We start from the raw sequence: 21,434 nt of genomic DNA, 5'->3' as shown, positions 1-21,434 counted from the left end.
AAATGTCACAGAAGAGTACAGTGGAGGAACAAGGAGAGTCTAAATGGAAATTGAAGTCACTGAGGAGAAGGGGTTGAGTGGTAGAGGCCAGGAGACTCATAGAGAAATTAATTATTTTAACCAGGAGGCCGGCAGATGGTAGCCACAGTAGGAGAATGGGTAGGAGAGAGAGAGAGAGCCTACAGACAAGGCATTCAAAAGAGGAGTAGGTCTGAGTGGGAATGATAGAGGCAGGAATCCACTCAGGAAGGATCACGGCTTCCCCCACCGGACCAGGAGGATCTGGGTGCGGAGAGGATTTTGTAGCCATCAGGGAGGTATCAAAGCTTGTGACAAAGTGGTCGTGAACCAAGTCACAGTAAGGCCAAGGATATCAAGGTATACTTCTTCAAGGAGGTAGCAGATGTCAGAGAAGTGTTTGACAGCAGAATGAGAGTTGAGAGTAGCAATATGAAGAAGGTTGCCAGCCTTAAAGACCTTCCGGGGAGGGATATAGATCAGAGGTATGCCCTGCGGAGGAGAGAGAGGGCAAGGTAGCCAAGGTGGGAGAGGAGGGGACAGCAGGAGATGAGAGGAAATTGATGAGGCAAGGGAGGCGCCTTATCAAAAAAGAGGAGATTGGCCTAAGGACCTTGGACCATGCCATTGAGGTAGACTTTAGAGGAGTCGAAGGAAGCCATGAGAACTTCCCAGCAAGTGCCACCATTAATGGGAGAGGAGGAGATAGGACAGAGCATAGAGATCATATGAAGAGTTCATAGATCTGGCTAGGAAACAACAAAGAGGATGCCAAGTTATCATTTTTTAACTTATTTCTGCCAGACTTAGTGAGAAGGGTAGGATAGTTAATAGAGAAGCAGTTGGAAAAGATAGGAGAAACAGAAAGCGTCATTGGGGGTGGAAGCGAGGAGAGGATGGAGAAGCTGGGAGGGCTAAGGCAGGTAGGTGTGGAACAAACCAAAAGAGAGCAGTGAGGGCACTGGGCTGGCAAGTTACAGAGAAGCAACAGTATTCAAGCAACATACAGAGAATTTAGCAATGGGCAGCAAGATTTTACTTTCTAGCAAAAAGCAAAAACAGCAAGCTTTGACTTTCTAGCAAATAGGAAAATCAGCAAGATCTGACTTTCTGGCAAAAAGCAAAAACAGCAAGATTTGACTTTCCAATCAGGGATTCAGTTGTTATCAAAAGGATTTAAGAAGCACTGCGCATCAGAATGACAATATGGGATTAACAAGCAGAAAGAACAATGATAGTTAAAGGTGGTAGGAGTGAGTCCAGAAGGAGGGACCTAACCCATAGTTCTGGAGGTGACAATGTCAAGGCAGTCCGGATTCCCTAGAGGAGTTAGGTGGCGGCATCATTGTGATTAAGGAGCTAGGAGGACCCCAATTAGTGTTCCAGAAGCGGACAGGGAGCAAACAGGGACCTTAGAAATGAGCCTTTCTAAGAGGGTTAGATAAAGCCTGCCGGTCCCTGGTTGGATGTAAGAAAACACTCAGTAACCAATGGGAGTGCCACACAGAAAAAGGCAGCTCAGCCAGCCTGCCTTCACAACAAAGAAAACAAAGCAGGCAATAGTGGGAAAACCTGTGCTTTCAAAATAGCAAGGCAGCTTTGTGTATTAAAAAAGCTCACAAAACAGCAGCACAATGAAAAGGCCCAATAAAACAGTGCTTTTCCAACAATTCCAAGCACATTTAGTTTTTTTCTTCTTTTTTTCAATTTTGGATTTTTCAGGTTCAATAGTTCCACTTGAGGTGCAGTAATGCACATAAAGTGCACCTACCTAATGGACCTAATGGAAGGGGGCAGCAGCCAGGCACAAACTCCACATGTGCAGAAAACAGATGGCCAGGACGGCGGAATCATGACCTCACTCTCAGTGAAAAGCAGATGAAAGAAACCAAATCCAGGCAGTGGGCCTTGCTGAAAGGGCCAGCTAAAGCCTGTAGGCATGTAGTGTTTATGTATAGGGCAACAGTTAATGCAGGTAGTTTGTACCCCCACAAACAAAAGTGCCACACCAATGTACCTGTTGACCTAATTCAATCGAGCCCTGTCTATGAACCATATCACACCACATAGATCCCTTACCCCTGTGTAATAGATAAGCCAAGAATAAGGCTGGTGTATAGAAAGAATATATATTTATTAAGAAATAAGAAAACTAATATTTGCACAAATCACAAGACAAATCACCTCACTTTGCAGCCTAACTGCTTTTTTTCTCCTAACAATTCACTTTTTATACAAATTGGAAAAATCAGTTAGTTTGGAATCACACAGATCACACAGATTTACTTCTTTGGTTATTTCCACCCTGGTTACATAGAAGCACAGTTCTAGAGACTACTTCAGATGCATGGGTCTCTCACAAAATACTCTTGGTGTACATAATTGTGCATCCCCTTGGACATGACAAAACAATTTAACTTCACAAGATACTTTTTATGGGGTTTACTTTATAACACGTAGCACCTTGAAACCTAAACAGATCATACACTTAGCAATACATTTTACATGATGTTTAATTTAAATAACATGCAACTCTTTTCTATTGGAAAAAGCAATTTCAGACATGCAGAACTGTTTATTTTTTATCTCCCTGCAAACTTGACAATACTAGCAGTGTTCAAGCACAACCTACTTTTAATAACAAAACTCTATATATATGGAACCCTTCCTCCTCCACCACTATGCAATGAAGAATATCTCTTCTGCCAGGAGTCACTTTCTCACTCTTGGTAGAGGGTATGCTTTTATTCAGGGACTTTATTGAATTTGGCAGGGCACTGTTCTGCCCCAGCAGGTACCTAGATATTCAGTTTACATTTAGTACCCCTGTGCTTTAAGGCAGGGTCTTGGGAATGGTGAATAGTGAGGAATTCAATGTTTATAACAACACCACTTCCTTTTTGGGTATTTTGGAGTTGGACACAATAAGGTAAGGGATAAACCACTAATGTTTTATGACTATACCTTTAATCGGTGCTAGGAGAGAAATCAGGGGTTCCAAACTCCCACAAGCTCACTGCATATTCATTGGCTATATGGGAGCTAATAAAATTATTATTTAGTAAAAATGCTAAGGATGTACTTTGTCTGCCACCAGATCCCAGCAAGACTTTGTTTGGTTGGACAGGTTACTAACAAAGAATATCTCTGGGTTTTTTGCTCAAGAAAAGTCATCAGTTCTCATGAATCATCTCATGGGCTGCATAGGAACTGTAACGCTCACCTGGTATCCATGGGTTCGTCACTCAGCCTGTTCTGACCTCTTACAACCTCAAACCCTTCCCTGGAGTCTACTCGACTGGAGACTGGGCCTGAAACACAGGATTGGTAGAGTTTAACTCCTTATTGACTCTGTGTGCTTGAACCCCTTCTTCCCCGGGGTCCAACCCTTCCCTTTGATCCACAGCTCACCTTGTTTTCTTGGAAAGTGTGCTCTCCATCCTGCTTTCAGCGCAGGGGCGTGTTGATTGATGCAGGCTCATTGCTGCCTCGTTACTCCACTGGCAAGAGTCCGACAGGTAAGTATAATGAGTCTTTTGAACAGTTCTCTAACTTCGTTCCTTTCCTTCCTTAGATGATGGCAGGCGTCCGGGGATGGCGACGTGCTGCTGAGATGAGTAGCGCTGAAGGTGAGTGAGAGCGCGATGCGCGACGCAGCCCTTTCGTATTTGCATTGAACTGAGTTCTTTCTCTGTGTCTTTTAGGTGCCGCAGCGTTTTCAGCGTGGAGGCCGGTCATGAAGAAGAAATGCGGTGAGTATCACGCTGCAGGTGCAGAAAACACAAAGCATGTTTCTCAACCTGGGCATGGATTAAATAGTCTCTTGGTATCCCAGGTATCTCTGGGCTGAACCACACCCACAAGACTAGACTGCACATGCAGTTCTGGGAACCGAAATATGTGGGGGCATACATCTTGTCCCCATCAATGCACTACAAGTCCAATCCCCAATGTTATCCAATGGGAGTGAGTGAGTCTAGTGCCACAAGCGCCAAGTCTGACTCCAAGTGGGTCTTTGGAGGGATGGAGAGGCCCTTGAGGGCCATGTAGGTGATCGTGGCCTGGCTCCAGCCTGACATCTTGGAGGGCTGGGTACATGAGGGGCAGGAATCATGACAGGGACTTGGTTGGATGGCCTCTCAAGGTTCAGTCATGATACCTCCAGAATCCATCCCTTTATTTGCCTCTCCAAGTTCGCAGACAGCTCTCTCACTTTCCCATTGTGCATCTCCTTGTAAATCTTTAACCACTCCCCAAATAATCTAAATTAGGATGTGCCAGCGTATTTGTTAACTATTCTAGTTGGACATATATTGTCCATCACCATTGCAATCATTGGTTCATTTAATTACTGGACATCATCCCTGTGAGTTTAACTCCTGTCCTTTCACATTTCATTTTTGACCACTTCAATTATGACCTTGAAATCTATTACATGGTAAAATGTTTAAATTTACAAATAAGAGCCACAAACTATGGGCCTCATGCGGAATGGGTTAACGGGCGCCACTAATGGTGGCGGACCCGTTAAACCCATTCTGCAAGATTACGAGGTTCCCTCGCGGGACCCGATGGGGACGTCTGGTTTTACCAGATGTCCATAGCGGGTCCCGCGAGGGAACCAGGGAGCTAACAGCGGGCCGGTCGTAAATCGGCCCGTTGTTAGCTCCCGCACCCATTCCCATTGAGCCCTATGGGGGCTCAAATGGGAATGGGGAAGGTCCGGGCCCGGGTTCCCTGTAGGAGGAATTACCGGGCCCTCCAACCTCAGAATGGCCCGGTAATTCCCCATTCAGGGAACCCAGACCCGGTTTTGGTGGCAGCCATGCCCTTATAAAGGGCATGGTTACCGCCAAAGTCGTAATGAGGCCCTATATGTTTCTAAAATGGTCTAATCATGCCAGACATCATGAAGTGTGTCTCATTTCGGCATGATGTGTATGGTTTGAATGCCATATTTTCATGATTTATTCAAGCACAGGAAAAGTCAATGTCACAAGATTCTACATACAGGTATACTTCAACAAGCTATCATCTCCCTGAATCTCTGTTTTGTGACATTTTCTGGTAATCTATCATCACATTTCAGCTTTGACCCAAAGAACCCAAGGTTCTAACAAAGTTGTATCAACTGAAATGCCTTCTCTGAAGCTTTTTAATGACATTTGAACCATTGATGTTTGATTTATGGTTCCGGAGATAATAAACAATTATATTTTTGCCATAGAACCTATGTAGAAATAATGGCATGCATATTTTTCCCTTCAATTAACTGGTACATTTGTGTTCCTGAGATCTGTATGTAGGCCTGGCCTTTGGCCTTCATTGACCCAAGCCTGCCATAAAGGCACTTAACATTTATTTCTCCCAGGACTAATGCCCATCTCTATCTTCCTTGAGCAGAGGGTATAACTCCACGCCCTCACTCATGTGGCAGTCTCCTGTAATGTGCCATTTTTCAGAAGCTTAGGAATAGAGACCACAAATTGAGTTTTCTTTTCCAGCTATTTTCCAAAGTTCAACTCATTAAGGGCTGCCTCTCTATTTGTACAGTTGTTAGAAACTCCCCCCAATAAATTCCTTCCCAGGCACTGCTGCAGCTTCAAAGACATTTCCAGATAATAGGAGAAAGGTCACCATTTTGGTGTTCTGTGCAGGCTGAAGCCAATTCTTATGAACATGTTTGTTTATATTACATGGCACCTGCTTCCATGTCTTGTATCACATCTGTAACATTTTGCTTCCATCTTCCTTCTCACGCTTTATTCACACATAGTTTTACTATATCCATCAGTTTTCTTACTGTGTGCCTTTAAATTCTCTTCTGCACTGTAGTTTCATATTTATTTGATATTCGATTTTATTATTAATGTGATATAGTCTATAAATAGATTTTACACATAACAAATAAAATATATATATATATATATATATCATAAAAGCAATTTTATGTAAGTAACATAACATAATATATACAGCAATAGAAGAAATTTACTCCAATTTTCCATATGTTTCAAAAGACATATCTTCAAAATAGACAATAATACACCCAGATCAGGAAATGCTTACTAAAAATGAAAACATTCTATTTTTCATTAACCACTGGCAAGTAGCTATAATGTATTGCTCCCATGAACAATAGACATGTAAAATCTTCAGCACTCAACTACAATTTATAAGAAATGGTCAGTTCAAATGGATATTTCCAGTAAGCTCTCAATCATTAATACATTGTACATAGCCAAAAAAAGATTAATATTTGTTGTGTTAATACTGCTACGCCAAAAAGCAGATGTTGTTATGTACTCATTATTATGGACATATTTACCATACTGATTTAAAATGATCCTCATCCCAAACTGCAGAAGGCACACATTTCCACGGTCTCTGAATTTTAGCAAATAAACCAGCGTTTTCATGGTATTGCAGTTGAAATGTACTGCTAGCCTTTTCTCGGCTAGTCCACAGTGTGCTTTTGAATTACAAGAAAGTATTTCTGCACTTTCAGGTCCAATGTGCCCAAATCAGATTCCTTTTGTTTTGGGGTTGAAATTACCCCTCAGGCATTGCACTTATCCTGTTGACTGACACAGTAGCAATGATCACTGGAATGCAATTCTCCATTGACAAAAGGGAAACACTTTGGATAGTCGTAATTAAGATTTTGGAGGATGAGACATCATTTTAGTCCTCTGATGCAATGTCCAAATGACCCAGTTTGAAGGTTCATACTTAGTTTATTTGTAAATGAGATAGTGAAAGAGGAAATTGATCTCAGAAAATCATTTGGACCAATGCAACATTCAAGAACATAGAACATCCTCACTTGATATTAAGCCAGGGTCAGTCCCTACATGCATTGTAAAACAGAAGCAGCACAAATGGGATTGCATTTACTCACAATTATTACCATTGCTACACAAATATATACAAAATTAATGTGAGTATAATGTACTGTCTTTAAAACAGCCATATGAAGTTTGTAAAGATGCTTAAATGCAATTAAAGCAACATCTGGAAGAACTACAGTTATCCTCAGGGAAGATTTACCATTGATATGGTAGACAGGAAGGGGAACATAGATGGGTCACCTGCATGTAAGAATGCAACCAATGGTGGGAGATGAAAAGAAATAAGCTTCTCCTTTGGAGGTTTGCAGCCACGTGTTCAGTAATTGTTTGGTTTGCGAACTTCGAGCCTTACTCTATCTAGGCTTGTTGAACCACCCTAATACTGAAAGTCTTCAATGCTATTTCCTTCAGTATCTAGAACAGCTATCCATCACCTTCCTTTTTATAACTCAAGTCCAGACATATTGTGTATATGCAAGCTAAACCTCTCCTCAAACAGACAGTCTCCCCAAAATACAGAAACAATTACACCTGTACATGTTGTATCCCTCCCTCTCTGGTACTGCTCATCTGTGTATTTATTTAATGCTATGGCTTACTGATGTAGTATATCATCAAAACTGATCTCAGAGGCGATATTCAACCAAGCATTGACATAGCATGACAAACAACAGGTGCACACATCAGTAAGCCAAACATGTACCACTGAAATAATTTAGAGATATACCTTTTTTACTTAATTGTTCTGTTAAAATTGTGCAAATCAAACATATTTATAAAGGATTGCTTATAAACGATTAAATAATTCATATCCAATCACTTACATGGAAATTTGACTTAAATCCAATGAACACAAAAATCAACATTTACAAGTATAAAGTGCTTCCAATAAGACATTACTAACATATCAAACACAATGGGTGTTTCCACCTAAGGCAATGTTTTAACATAATATAATTACTATAATAATCCCAAATGAGTTAATTACATTGAGGGATTATTTCATATGTCAGTCTTTTGACTACATTTGACTTCTTGCCTGTACAAAATCTGCTCCTAATCGGTCAGGTACATTATTCAAAAAGGTGTATATTGAAGTCTGCAAACATCAATTGGTTACAATACACTGTTGCATTTATTTTATATCCTTCAACAAGGTTCTATCAATAGGTGCAATATCTGTTCCGTGTCCACACCTTCTTCAGAAATTGTAGTTTGCATCAATGGTGTAATTCAGCTACTTGTGTCTAGTGTTGGTCAAAACAACAATAGCTATATCTTGTGAATTTGTTCAATTCAGTTATGCAAATATGTTCATTATTTAAAATAGTCAATCACATTTTATTTTGTTAGTGCGATTCAAATATTAGACTTTTAAAAAGGTTATGATTTAGGGAACTAATATTTCTAACAACTTTTTTAACAGTATGGTTTTTAGATTGTGTGTAAATTGAACTGCCCACAGCATTTTTCTATGTAACAATTACACATTTAATACATTGGGCCTCATTACGACCCAGGCGGTAAGGGGTTAACGGCAGCGTTAACAGCGCCGACCCTTACCGCCTGAGTACGAGGTCCCTTAGCGCCATGGCGCTTTTAACACCTGCCTTTAGCAGGTGTTAAAATCCATGGCGCTAAGGGACCATGGAGTTAATTACGCCACCGTAATTTACGGTGGCGTAATTAACGCCTTCCCCACTCCCATTATACCCTATGGGGCAAAAATGGGAATGGGGAAGGGTAAATGGGGATTGGGGACTTACCGCCCCGCCAAGGTCGGAATGGGGCGGTAAGTCCGCCAACCACCATGGCGTAAACGTAGTTTACGCCATGGTGGTAAAGTCACGGCCCAGGCGGTAACTTACCGCCTGGGTCGTAATGAGGCCCATTGTTTCAGAACAATTTGAACTAGTCATGTGGTATTGTTTCAGAACAGCATTAAATGCTGATTTAAGCACCCTTATTTATCTGCACTTCCAAAAACAAGAGAGCAGACCATCCTGGCCAATGTCAAGCCAATCTAGTCTCCACGTTCAGACGCTACACATATGTGTGCAGTGTGACTAATCCCTTAAATCTCTAGCTACATTCAGGTACTCAATTAAATGCAGATTAACTGGTCCAATCTTACCTGAATGCAGGGGCGTTGCTGGGGGGGGGCTAATGGGGCTATAGCCCCTGATCCTTTGGTTGAAGCCCCAGATAGAATCTCAGGAGCTACAGCTAAAAGACTAACTAGCCCCCAGTCCCAACAGTTCCGACATCAGTTTAGCCCCGGGTCTTCCAGACCTAGCAACTCCCCTGCCTGAATGTATGCCCACATGTATAAATTGTTAATGCAGTGTACCACAGATCTCCCTATTAGCACTGTACCATTGTTTCTGATTGCAAGGGTCTCTTTCTGTTGTTTTATCATTCCAGTAAAGATTGAATGAACACCAATACTCAGTTACTACTTTGCCTCAATAGACATTCTAAAGACGGGTGAAATCTCAAAAGACAGACCTAAACTGCACTTAAGAGGACCAATGTAATTAGTTATATGGTGCTCAGTATTGTCACCTACATGTACTATATACTACAGTGATACTCATTTTGCAGCCGTAAGAGGCCACTGGCATGTACTGTGTTTCATATCCTACACCGCCCTACAATTTGGTAGCCTCTCTTGGCCCATGAACTAGACACCACCAATGTTTTCTGTCTCATTGGGCTTCTAGGGAAAAGCAAAGAATTCCAATGCATCATTCAGAGTTTCTCTCATGGTCTTCTTTTGCTTTTCCTTTATCTGTTGTAGCAGCAGCATGTATCATCCTTATGAGAATTGTTTAATTCTCCATCCATTAATAATGTGTGTCCTGTTTCATGTTCTAGTTACCATGAATTCCTATTGTACTTGCCCTGCAATCCCTGAGCTACACAATTCCAAGCTCCAACAAAATTGATGGTTTGGATCAGCGTTGTCCAACCCCAGGCCTTGAGGTCCGGATTTGAGGCCTGGATTGGCACTACCCTGGTTTGCATAGTGTACCTGCCTTTATGGAGACAAGAATTTTTGACAGAATATCTATGGTAATGGAATGTTTAATGGAGAGTATCTCTCTGGAGGGACGCATCTTCAGAATATGTTGGCCAGTGTTCTTCTGTGAAGAGGGAAAGCACTTCAAAGGATCTCTCAATGGTCACAGAACCATGGATGTTATGTTATGTCATGTAAGTTATTACCTGTTGAGTGTGACACCTGCCCAAAGGCTTTTTGGTGTTATATCTTTTTCTAATAATCCAATCTTAATATGTAGAATTAACCCAGCTATTAGAAGATTAGGGGCCTCTTCAGGGGCATTCTAAATGCTATGTGGTTATCTACAATTCTCTGTGTTTAAGTCAACTTCCCCATATTGTTCCCCATATTGTTGAGGCATGTACAATGAAGCTTTTTCCGCCAGATTAGGATCATAGTTCTCAGAGGGTCGAGTAATGGTGGAATGTGTCACTATGAAAGACTGCTCTAGAACTATAGTAAATTATTTGCACCATGCGTGTTTAAAAGAATATGTTCAGTAGCACTGGTAATCAGTGCAATGCTACAAGGACCTATCTTGCAGATTCTTTTCGGTTCCATTGTAGTAGTGTACATACTGCAGTGTTCTGCAGTTACCATAAACTGGAAACTTCCATATAGGGGAAGTCCCTAATGTGTATTATATGCTTAAAATGCCCATGGGAGAACTAAGGCTCTGGTGGCTTGCAATCTATGTGGAAAAGTCAACAATGGGAAAATAATTTTTTAGGAGTAGCAAAATCGTCTCTGCTGTGATCTGTGGACCTAGAGTTGGCTCAGAATCCATATATACTTATATGTTTCTTACTTGTGTCACTGTAGTCTTCGTGGACCCTGCTGATCTGATCAGATATCGTCCTTTTCTTGTGCACCTACTGACTCAGTCTTCAAGGAATCTTTGGAAACTGAGATCGAGCAGTTCTTCGCTTCTAATGACACAGGGGAGGTAGCGAAGACATTGTGTGGGAGGTGGCTAAAGCAACTTGGAGGGGGGTGCTTATAAGCTGAGGGGCCCAAAAAAAAAGAGAACGTGCCTTGATAGAGAAGGGCATCAGGGAAAAGCTCTGTAAGGCTCAGAATATGGCACATTCCTCCCCATCTGAAAGACCCAAGTATATTGCAGAAGCTAAACAACTCAGAGAGGAGTTAAAAACACTTATCGCGGGCAAAACAGCCCAGACTGTACAATACCTCAAACAAAAATATTATGAGAAGGGCGACAAAGTGGATGCCCTCCTGGTGGCTCGTCTCCGTGCACAGAAGGCGGAGAGATGGGTTGACCTCATCGAAAGGACTGATGGCAACCTCACAGACACGACAGTGACATCCCCCGAGGACATACAAGAAGCATTTGCCTTCTTCTATGAAGATTTATATGTGTGTGACCCCCCCTCCTCCCATGGGAAGCATAGATACATACCTCAAGGAGGTGCGGATCCCCACACTCACACTCACGGAGGCCGATTTCCTAGATATGCCAGCCATAGAGGAGGAAGTTGTAGAAGCAATAAAGCGCTTGTAGACAGGTAAAGCCCCAGGAGATGACGGATTCACGCCCGGTTTTTACAAGACATTCTCCACTCTCATTGCCCCCTTTCTTGCATCCCTGTTCAACCACATCTTCGACACAGGCCAGGCTCCACCGTCCTTCTCCCAAGCCCTCCTTGCAGTCATTCCGAAGGAGGGTAGAGATCCCAAATACTGCAGCTCCTATTGCCCCATTTCTCTCCTCAATATCAACGCTAAGGTATATGCCAGAGTCATTGCGGCTCGGCTTGAAAGCACCTCCCTAGGTTGATACACTCTGACCAAGTTGGCTTCGTTCTTGGGAGACAGGGCGCGGACACTATGAGAAAAACACTTCACTTACTCCATAAGGAAAAACACTTCACTTACTCCATAAGGCACAGGGAATGGGAGGGGACCCATCCCTTGTGTCGTTAGATGCCGAGAAGGCCTTTGACAAGGTCTCATGGGATTTCCTGGAAAAGGTATTGGTTTCGAACGGGTTAGGACCAAAACTCTGCCGCGCCATCAAAGCGCTGTTCACCTCCCCCACAACATCAGTAATGGAGAACGGAGGTTATTCCTGGTGTTTCCCCCTGGAAAGGGGGACGAGGCAGGGCTGCCCACTGTCAGCGATATTATTTGTAATGTCCCTCGAACCGTTAGCTCAAAAATTGAGACATGATAGTAGAGTTAAAGGTATCATGGTAGGTGAACGAGAAAATAAACTGGGCCTATATGCCGATGATATCTTATTACACTTAACTGACCCCTTGAATTTGGTCCCGGCCGCGCTCGGCATAATTGAAGAATATGGTCAGTTGGCCGGCCTGAAAATTAACACTGCGAAATCTGTCCTCCTCCCAATTGACAAGAGTAGAGACTCTGAGGCTGAACGCTTTGCCCCCCTAGGAGTAAAAGTCAGCCTCACCATGCTCCAATACTTGGGCATTAATGTTATTCGTGACCTAGGATCCCTATATGACGCCAACTCCCCATCATTGTCACTTGCCCTTCAAAAAGATATCCAAAGATGGTCCAAGCTCACCATCTCTTGGCTGGGCTGTCTAAATGCTATAAAAATGGTGATCCTCCCCAAGATACTATATTTGTTTCAAATGCTTCCCATCAAGATGCCCCCAGACTATTGCACGGACACGAGAAAGATGCTACTAGCCTTCTTGTGGCAAAGCCTAGAATTCCAAGATCTTTGCTCCAACTTCGAAAAGATAACGCAGGGGTAGGCCTTCCGGACATAGAAACATATTATAGGGCGGCCCAACTACGGGTCCTGGTTCCACATGTCAGGCAGCAGTCAGAACCACAGTGGATAGCCCTGGATAACTATCACCTCCGTCCCTTTATTCTGGGTGAATGGCTATGGGTGTCTGGGCCCCAAATTCGTAATAGCATCAGATCTCACCCCATTATAGGTACAATATGGACAATATGGAAGCCAGGCAAGAAAAGGGTTGGAGTTATGACATGGCCCTCTCCTCTGGGTCATCTATGGTCACCGGGGATCTGAGATGCAATCCCGGAACCTGGAAGTTTTGAGGCCTGGTACCAGGCGGGACTAGAAAGGGCTGGTCAACTATGGAGAAATGGCTCCTTTATAACCATTCAGGTGCTTCAGGAGGCGCTTGGCATAGGCCCGCCCTCGGTTTTTCTGTACATGAGACTCAAGGGGGTAATGACAAGGCCGATATGGAAAGAACAATTACAGAGGGATCTTACCCCATTCGGAGGAATTCTTGACACATGCACGGGCTCTAGAGGTTTGATAAGTGCAATGTACCTGCCATTGATTGAGATCAATATTACACCCTCCCTGACACTCAAAAGCAGATGGGAATCGGATATGGGCAGGCACATCTCACAAAAGTTATGGTTTCAAATATGCAGATGAACTGCGAAATCATCTATATCTTGCCAATATAAACTACATGCCATCAGGTTAATGTATAGATGGCAATACGACCCAATCCGGCTTGCCAAAATGTATCAGGGAGTAAGCCCATACTGCTGGAGGGGCTGCGGGAAGCAGGCAGATTATTGGCATATGTGGTGGGGATGTGCAGCGGTCCAAGCCTACTGGTCAGAGGTTCTTAGCTGGATCAGGGACCTAGATGATGATGAAAGAGAGAAACAACCACCGCTGATTTTATTTGGCTTGATTGAAACGGAGGACACGATCATGAAAGCACCCAAAATGGTACAAGGTCTGTTGATGGCTGTACGAGCTTGTCTTACCATGGTATGGAAAAGAGCCACACTCCCTAGCAAGACTGAATGGCTAGGTGTTGCTCTGAGCATTTACAGAATGGAATGCCTGACTGCAGCCTTACACGGAGATTGTGCGAATGTCGAGAATGCATGGTCTGAATTTCGTGCTACATATATCATCTGAAAAGAAGGTGTGCAAAACACTGTTGAATTTCGTGTCAATTTAGTCAATAGCTGATGGAGTCTGATATGCCAGAGTTTTGGGTTATGCTGCGCGCACTTGCCTTATGTCATGAGTATAATAGTGGTTCATTCGCAATGTTTAGAGTTGTTTTCAATCCCCGGATGGCGACATGTGAAGGGGGGAGGGGGGCAGGATAAAGTAAGTGGGTTTTGTTGACGTCATTGGTTGATTATGTGATTCCAAGAGACCTTACACGCTTTATATGAAAATGTTATTTGCTGTAAACATTCTTTGTTCCTCGATTCAGCGATGGAATTTGCATGTAATTGATTGACGAACATTTACAAAACCACTAAAATTGAAATTTAAAAAAAAAAATTAAAAAAAGGGAGAGCCATGCAAAAGGAATGACTTAAATCTTCTGTTTCGTGCCTGTGCGCATTTTGTTTTCACATCAAAAAACCTAAAACACAAATAAAGAAAACTAAAATATTGGAATAAAAATGAGCGCTTAAATATTGATCACCTATACATTGGGGGTCATTACGACTTGAGCGGTAAGGGATACCGGGCACCGGTAAGGAGACCGGTGCCGGTAATCCCTTACCGCCCTATTCCGAGGTCCCTTGGCGGGGACCGTAAGGAACGTGTGGTCTGACCACACGTCCCTTACGGGTCCCGCTAAGGGACCAGGGCGCTAATAACGGGCTTGCAAGTCACGAGCCCGTTATTAGTGCCCTCCCCATTCCCATTGAGCCCTATGGGGGCTCAAATGGGAATGGGGAATGGTTTGTTCAATGGGGATTTACCGGTCCCGCCAGGGTCATACTGCACCGGTAAGTCCCCACTGAACAAGACCGGTGCCGGTGAATGTAATCCCTTTCTGCCCTATTCCAAGGTCCCTTGGCGGGGACCGTAAGGAACGTGTGGTCTGACCAAATTGCAAGCCCGTTATTAGTGCCCTCCCCATTCCCATTGAGCCCTATGGGGGCTCAAATGGGAATGGGGAATGGTTTGTTCAATGGGGACTTACCGTTCCCGCCAGGGTCGGACTGCACCGGTAAATCCCCATTGAACAAGACAGGTGCCGGTCCCGGTATTGGAGGAAGCCATGGCGCAAATAGCACCATGGCTACCTCCAATCTCGGAATGAGGCCCATGAACTCAAAATAAAAAAGCACCGTCCTGGTCATGTATTTGAAATTAAATGTAAAATGCAATGAACCTTGCCATTCTTTATAAAAATGCATCAAAAAAGAGGGGAGAGCTTTGAATGCCTGATCACCTGAGCATCCCACTGTGTTATTGCACCATCCTTCACCCCCATCTATTCTAAAACTCAATATTCTGAGCACGTTATTCTGTGCACTCATTGTTTTCTCTTCTCGTCTTTGTTTCCATGGTAAGGTACATTGAAAAAGGCTGGCTTTGCAAAATGCAGGACAGGGACATTTTTCTGCTGCTTCATTCTCCATTCCCCTCAACACCATCACACTCTTGATTGTGCAAATATAATTGAGTTCAAATTTGTGTTTCAAATGTATCTTGCTGTTCTGCTTTCTTCTTACAGGAGAGCGTACAGTGCATCTCTGGCTGCATTTGCCCCAATGGATTGGTGTTAAATGATAATGAAGAGTGTGTGAAAGAAAGCGACTGCCCATGCTTCAGATCTGGTAAAAGTTACAATACAGGGGATATCATCAATGTTGGTTGCGATACCTGGTATGTATTTGTTGCGTCTTTGGCTAACATTTTGACTGTTGTATTATGGTGAATGTAAAGCCATGTTTCACATGTGTTCGTCCATTATAATAAGACACATCTAACATCTCAGACCAATGGAAAGGACAGATGGATTACAAATCAATTCTATCATGGGATAGTTGACCAGTGATCAAGATGAGGACCTCAGCTGAAGGTGAGGGCCTGTAATCAGAGCAAAGGTCAATATACAACAATGTAGCCACTATGTCAATAATGCATCAGAACATTCTTACAGAAGATAACTAAATGTACAAATAAAAAACAACAGTGTCAGCCCCTTCAGGGGACCATGCAACATGACACAGCTCCCAAGTGGCTGCAAGGCTAACTAATTTAATGACAGTTGTAGTAATATGTGTGTCATTCTGTCACAAAAGTATCTGCGGATAGAGGGAGTGTTCTCTTCTTTGTCATCACTTACCACCTTCCAAACCTGAAGGAAAGTGTAGGAAGATGTTCTGTGGTGTGCCAGAGCAGGAGCTGTGGGTGGAGACAGTGGCCCTCATTACGACCCTGGCGGAAAGCGACTGACCGGACCGCCACAGCGTAAATAGCGTTTCCGCCATTGCACGATGGAGCAAAGTGCGGCCCATTCCGACCCATCGGGCACGAGCACCACGCCATGGCGGAAGTGCAAAGTCCGCGATGGCGGAAATGACCCCAAAACGGCCCACACCGCCGCCGTACGGCGCCCTAGGTGCAATACCGCCACCCATCATAGCGGACACCGCAGTGAGCGCCAACCGGAAAGTACGGTGACCGTAAATATACGGAAACGGAAGTAAAAACATGGGCCCGGAACGGGAAACAACACCCCGTACACCTATAAAACCACAAAATACACACAACCACTAAAAACACCACCCTGAGACACATCCCAACCCGTCATCCACCCTAGTGAAACCAAGAAAAATGGGAAAAGTAGCGAAGAAAGCGTGCGACCGCAAGCGGCAGGTCCACTTCTCCCGTGAGGAACTCACCGTGCTCACGGAGACCCTCCAGGAGAATGCCGCCGCCGTCTTCTCCACGCAAATGACCAGGACGGCACTTGCGATCAAGAAGGCCATATGGGCCCTGGTGGCACAGCGGGTAAGTGCGGTGGGGACCGCACCCCGCAACCCACAGCAATGCAGGAAGCGGTGGGACGACCTGCGGATACGCGTCCGTAGCATACTTTCTGCCAACCGCAACATTGCCACAGCCACCGGGGGAGGATCGGAATCACCCATCAAGTTGACCCCCTGGGAAGAAATCTGTGCCTCCACCATAGGAATGGAGAGCATCGAGGGAGTCGGAGGGATGGAGAAAGGAGTGCAGACATCCGGAGAATCAGGTAGGTGGCCCAAATAAAACCATGCCAAATCCACAATGTCCAATCATGTGAATCACATGTGTCCACATAGCGCAACAGTAACACATGGCCAGGAGAACGTCCACACACATTGGCCTGATAGCGCACTTTAAAACTCACAATAAATACATAAATAATTAAAAACCCCTAAAACACCCACTACACGTGCAGCAGGCACACCCTAACTGCAGGCTGCCAAACAAGCGCACTTTAAAACTCACAATAAATACATAAATAATTAAAAACCCCTAAAACACCCACTACACGTGCAGCAGGCACACCCTAACTGCAGGCTGCCAAACAACTGCACCCTCACTCCACACACAAATGAATGCACCTCCAAGGCCCCGACCCAAATCACCCTCAGGTACCACCCCAATGCATGTGATACAATGCCATTCCAATTCCCACAGACCCATTAATAACCCTCGCCCTCCTTTACTCCACCACAGGGTCCGATCCAAACGACGAGCTTCAGGACACCCCTACCAGCACACCTGCAAAGAGGGCCAAGACCAACGGCCAAAGACCCTCCACCTCAGCTGCACGCATCAAGACACGGCAGCAGCACAAATCAGGTGGCAGCACAGAGGAGGGAACATCAACAGGCACCCCAGCAGCCAGCATGCCCACAACAGCAGCACCACAGGTCCCCCCAATGGATGCCACAGAAGGCACTGCCTCTGGTGGCAGCAGCACCATAGGTGACACCCCATTGATGGCAGCATGCTCCGACACAGAAGACGGGGATGTCGAAGTCAGATCCATCCATGACCTGTCTCAATCCCCCTGTCTGTTTCATCCTGTACACCATGAGGATACCACGCAGGTGCACCCACAAGACGACGACTGGCCATCCCCCACAAGCCCTGTGGCAGGGCAACATGAGGCGAACAGCCCCTCTGTGACACCACCGCAAATGGCCATGGCCCAGCAGAGGCAACAGTCCCTCGACCAGTTAATCGTGCAACAGCAGCAACTGGCCACGCTCCTCAAGGACCATGCCGATGAATGTGGGGGCACTAAGGCAGACATAGAAACATCAACTGAGACACTTAGGGCAGAAATGGAGAGAAGTACAGAGACACTAAGGGCACAAATGGAGAGTAGCACCGAGAGCCTGAGGGGGGAACTGCATGCGACGTCCAAAGACGTATGTGCCGAACTTGCCGCAGTGCGCCGTGTGCTCACTGAGCTCTCACAAACCCTTAGGGACATGCATGGACGTGAGCAGGCAGAGACATCATCCGTTGCAAGTTCCGTCCAGGGCAGCCCCCAACGTAGATCTGGGAGGAACCTGCGCTCCACGGGCAGGGGTGCCCCTGATACCCGCAGAGGGGGCTTGCAATAGCGACTGCCCACTGACAATGAGCATCTTTGGACACTGGTGTTCGGGGGGGAGGTAGGAGGGTGGAGGGGGTGTGTTGGGCTCACTTGGGTGGCGGGTCGATAGGGTGTTCAACATGATATCACATATGCCATAAACAATGCACGATCAAACAATGAGATGTGTGGACAATGATCTTTGTGTACTAGGCCATCATAGGCGTACAGTCCATATTGTGCATGTACCAGACACACACAGTGCCACGAGTCCCGTGTCCATGTATCAGCCACCAGGCGTGAGTGCTAGAAGCATGCATCTATGAGATGCTGACGAATTTCACGGCCCTCCTGTGCCTCGCAGACTCCTTGAGGTGCTGCCACATCCCCACCCTCATCATGACCATCTTCAGGTGCTTGCAGTTCTGCGTCAGGGGGCATGGGCACATTTCTATGTACGCACATGTTGTGGAGCATGACACATGCCATCACCATCTTTGCAACCTTCTCATGGCGGTACAGGAGTGCCCCGCCAGACCTGCTGAGGCAGCGGAAACGAGTCTTCAGTAGGCCGAATGCCTGTTCAATGACTACACGGGTACGTGAGTGGGCATGGTTGTAGTCCTCCTCATGCTGGTCCCGTGGGTTCCGGACTGGTGTGAGGAGCCATCTCTTCAGTGGATATCCAGCATCACCTGTATGTGGACGATAAACGTATAATGTGGAATGCCATTGCTACGTACGCACACACCCCCCCCCTTCCTGCCAGGTCATTGCCGAATCACATACCCCACATCATCATGCATGAAATGAGACTCACCGAGTAGCCAGGATCTGTTCCCTGCGTGTCGCTCCATGTAGCGTGGTATTGTAGAGTTCCTCAGAACCATAGAATCATGGGTTGATCCAGGGAATCGGGCACAACAATGTGTAATGATCCTGTTGGAGTCACACACCATTTGTACATTCAGAGAATGAAATTGTTTTCGGTTGCGGTACTGGGCCTCCATGGCATGTGGGACGACCAATTCCACATGGGTGCAGTCGATGGCACCAATGCAACCCGGTATGCCGGCAAGTGCATGCAATCCCACATTTGTGTTGGTAATTTCCTGCTCCGAGCGTGGTAGTGAGATGTAGTCGTCTGCGTGCTGCAGGAGGGCATCGAGCACTTGCAATAGTGTCCGTGAGAACAGTGGCTGAGAAATGCCATGCAACTGTCCGACTGTGTGCTGGTAGGTGCCTGTAGCCAGGAAGTGGAGTACAGACACCACCTTCAGTAGGGGTGGGATGGCGGTTGGGCTATCTATCATGCTGACAAGGTCAGCCTGTGTCATGTCCACAATGGCGGCTATGGTGTCCCGGTCCAAACGGTAGAGGGTGTGGATCTGCTCATCAGTGAGGTTGAACGGATGTGCTCGGAGGCGTGGGATTGCGGGCTGCCTACGTGGTGGTAGTGGCTGTGCTGGCGGCCCTTGCTGGCCCTGCCTTGGCCTCCTCCTCCTCCTGCGTCTCCGCCGTGCGGCCGGTTGTAGTTGGTGTTCGTCTTCTTCTTGAAGTTGGAGTACTTGCAGTGCTATCAGGTCCCCCAGGGCCAACATCGCGAGTCCTGCCGGTAGCATTTCGGAGTGGGTGTGGTTGTGGGAGGAGACTGGGTGTGCACAGGCTGTATGGCCTCCACCTGTGGTGATTCATTCCACCTGTGCAAGCTGCTCTCCCCTTAGGCCGAGCACGTCCCGCACACAACGCTGCAATTCGAGGAATGGCATCTTGCTATTACAATCATGCATTAGTACCCGATGGCCGTGTAACATTGGTTGATATGTTCATTCGGCTATGGTCCCATTGTTTCACATGCATTCTTTGCAGTCGCGAACAGACTTGTGAAGGGTCAGTGGAACGTAGTACTCGAGTAACGGTGGACCCTCATGCATCGCTGTACCGAGGTTCACCGACGGGCGGGGCGTGCCATTTGTGAGTGAAGGCAGTTGTCATTTTCACACACAGCCGCACTAGATGGATTAATTTGTGATTTCAAGCGGCCACAGATGCCTTTTCGACGTGATGTTGCAAATGAGGAATTCGAAGGGCGGCGCTTTCGGCCTTCAGCTAGCGGCGAGGAGATGCCCACAGGTCTGACTGCAAATATAACGTTCTATTGTTCAGTGTCCTTGGGACAGGGGCCATGGCGAGGATGCAATGATTGATATGAATAGTTTGGGATGCGCAATAGCGACGTGGGCGATGAGGCCGGACGTTCCCAAAAACATGTTACTTCACAACACTGGAATAACGGGCTGGGGCACTGTGGATTTTGCAGGCTGCATAACGCACAGACTCAATGGATATTTCTAATGTTATGTGAGTAAATATTCAGGCGTTTTTATACCGGGATGAGGGAATGATGAATGGATGCATGGGCAGATGATTTGATACGGTGTTTGCCATGTACAGGGCTTCTTGGAATCTATCCGCCTCCCCTGCGCTATATGATGCAGGGCTGCCATAGTGGGACCATCGTCTATCTGGCCTTGTTGAGCCCTGCCTGTCTCGACGCGCCTTCAGACACTTGTGTCCATGCACGTTACCAATCCCATCTGATGGATTCTGTTTTCACAGACGCATGCACAGGTACACTCGTTTGTGATGGTGTTTTCACCTCGATATGGATAGTTATGGGTCGCAAGTGGTTTTTGGGTGGTGATGATCCTTTGGAGTGGGCTAGCATGCATATGGCTGTGGATTTAGTGTGATAATTGAAGTGAGTTGTTCGAATGTATTTCTGATGGCCATACTATTCTTTTTCATTTCTTTTGGTTGACAGGTATCTCCTCCCCTTTTGCCACTGCCATCTGTATGCCACTCCTGCAGATGGGTTTTACTCCCGACACCTCCTGCTTCGTGTTAATCAGTGGAGCAGCATTACGATCTTATGGGACGATCGCCAATGGGCCACATGCCCTTACGCAGTACTAGTGGCTCGGAGCAACATTTCGGCCTTTCAGCTGGACTAGTGCCTCCCTATTGGGACGGCCCTGCGGTTCTAGGCGCTTCCATGTTGCCTTTTCGTACGAGAATGTAGCCCCTGTGTACCATGAAGGAACAGGGCGTCACACAAGAAGTAGCTGGTCATTTCTTGCGGATGCA

At 45.7% G+C, this 21,434-nt stretch overlaps 1 protein-coding gene across 1 annotated transcript in view; it reads left to right on the top strand.

Moving 5' to 3' along the window:
- LOC138505060 (mucin-2-like) overlaps positions 1–21,434 on the top strand; it is a 179,627-nt gene that overhangs the window by 42,730 nt on the left and 115,463 nt on the right. The window contains exon 5 of the mRNA XM_069625385.1: positions 15,420–15,571. Within this exon, the coding sequence (XP_069481486.1) occupies positions 15,420–15,571 (152 nt within the window). The remainder of the gene's footprint in view (positions 1–15,419; positions 15,572–21,434) is intronic.

This window comes from Ambystoma mexicanum, chromosome 11 (assembly GCF_040938575.1).
Source record: "Ambystoma mexicanum isolate Mex_15411 chromosome 11, UKY_AmexF1_1, whole genome shotgun sequence".
NCBI classification, from domain to species: Eukaryota; Metazoa; Chordata; class Amphibia; order Caudata; family Ambystomatidae; genus Ambystoma; species Ambystoma mexicanum.
The sequence above is the reverse complement of the archived record's forward strand: the minus strand, read 5'-3'. Positions and strand labels throughout refer to the sequence as shown.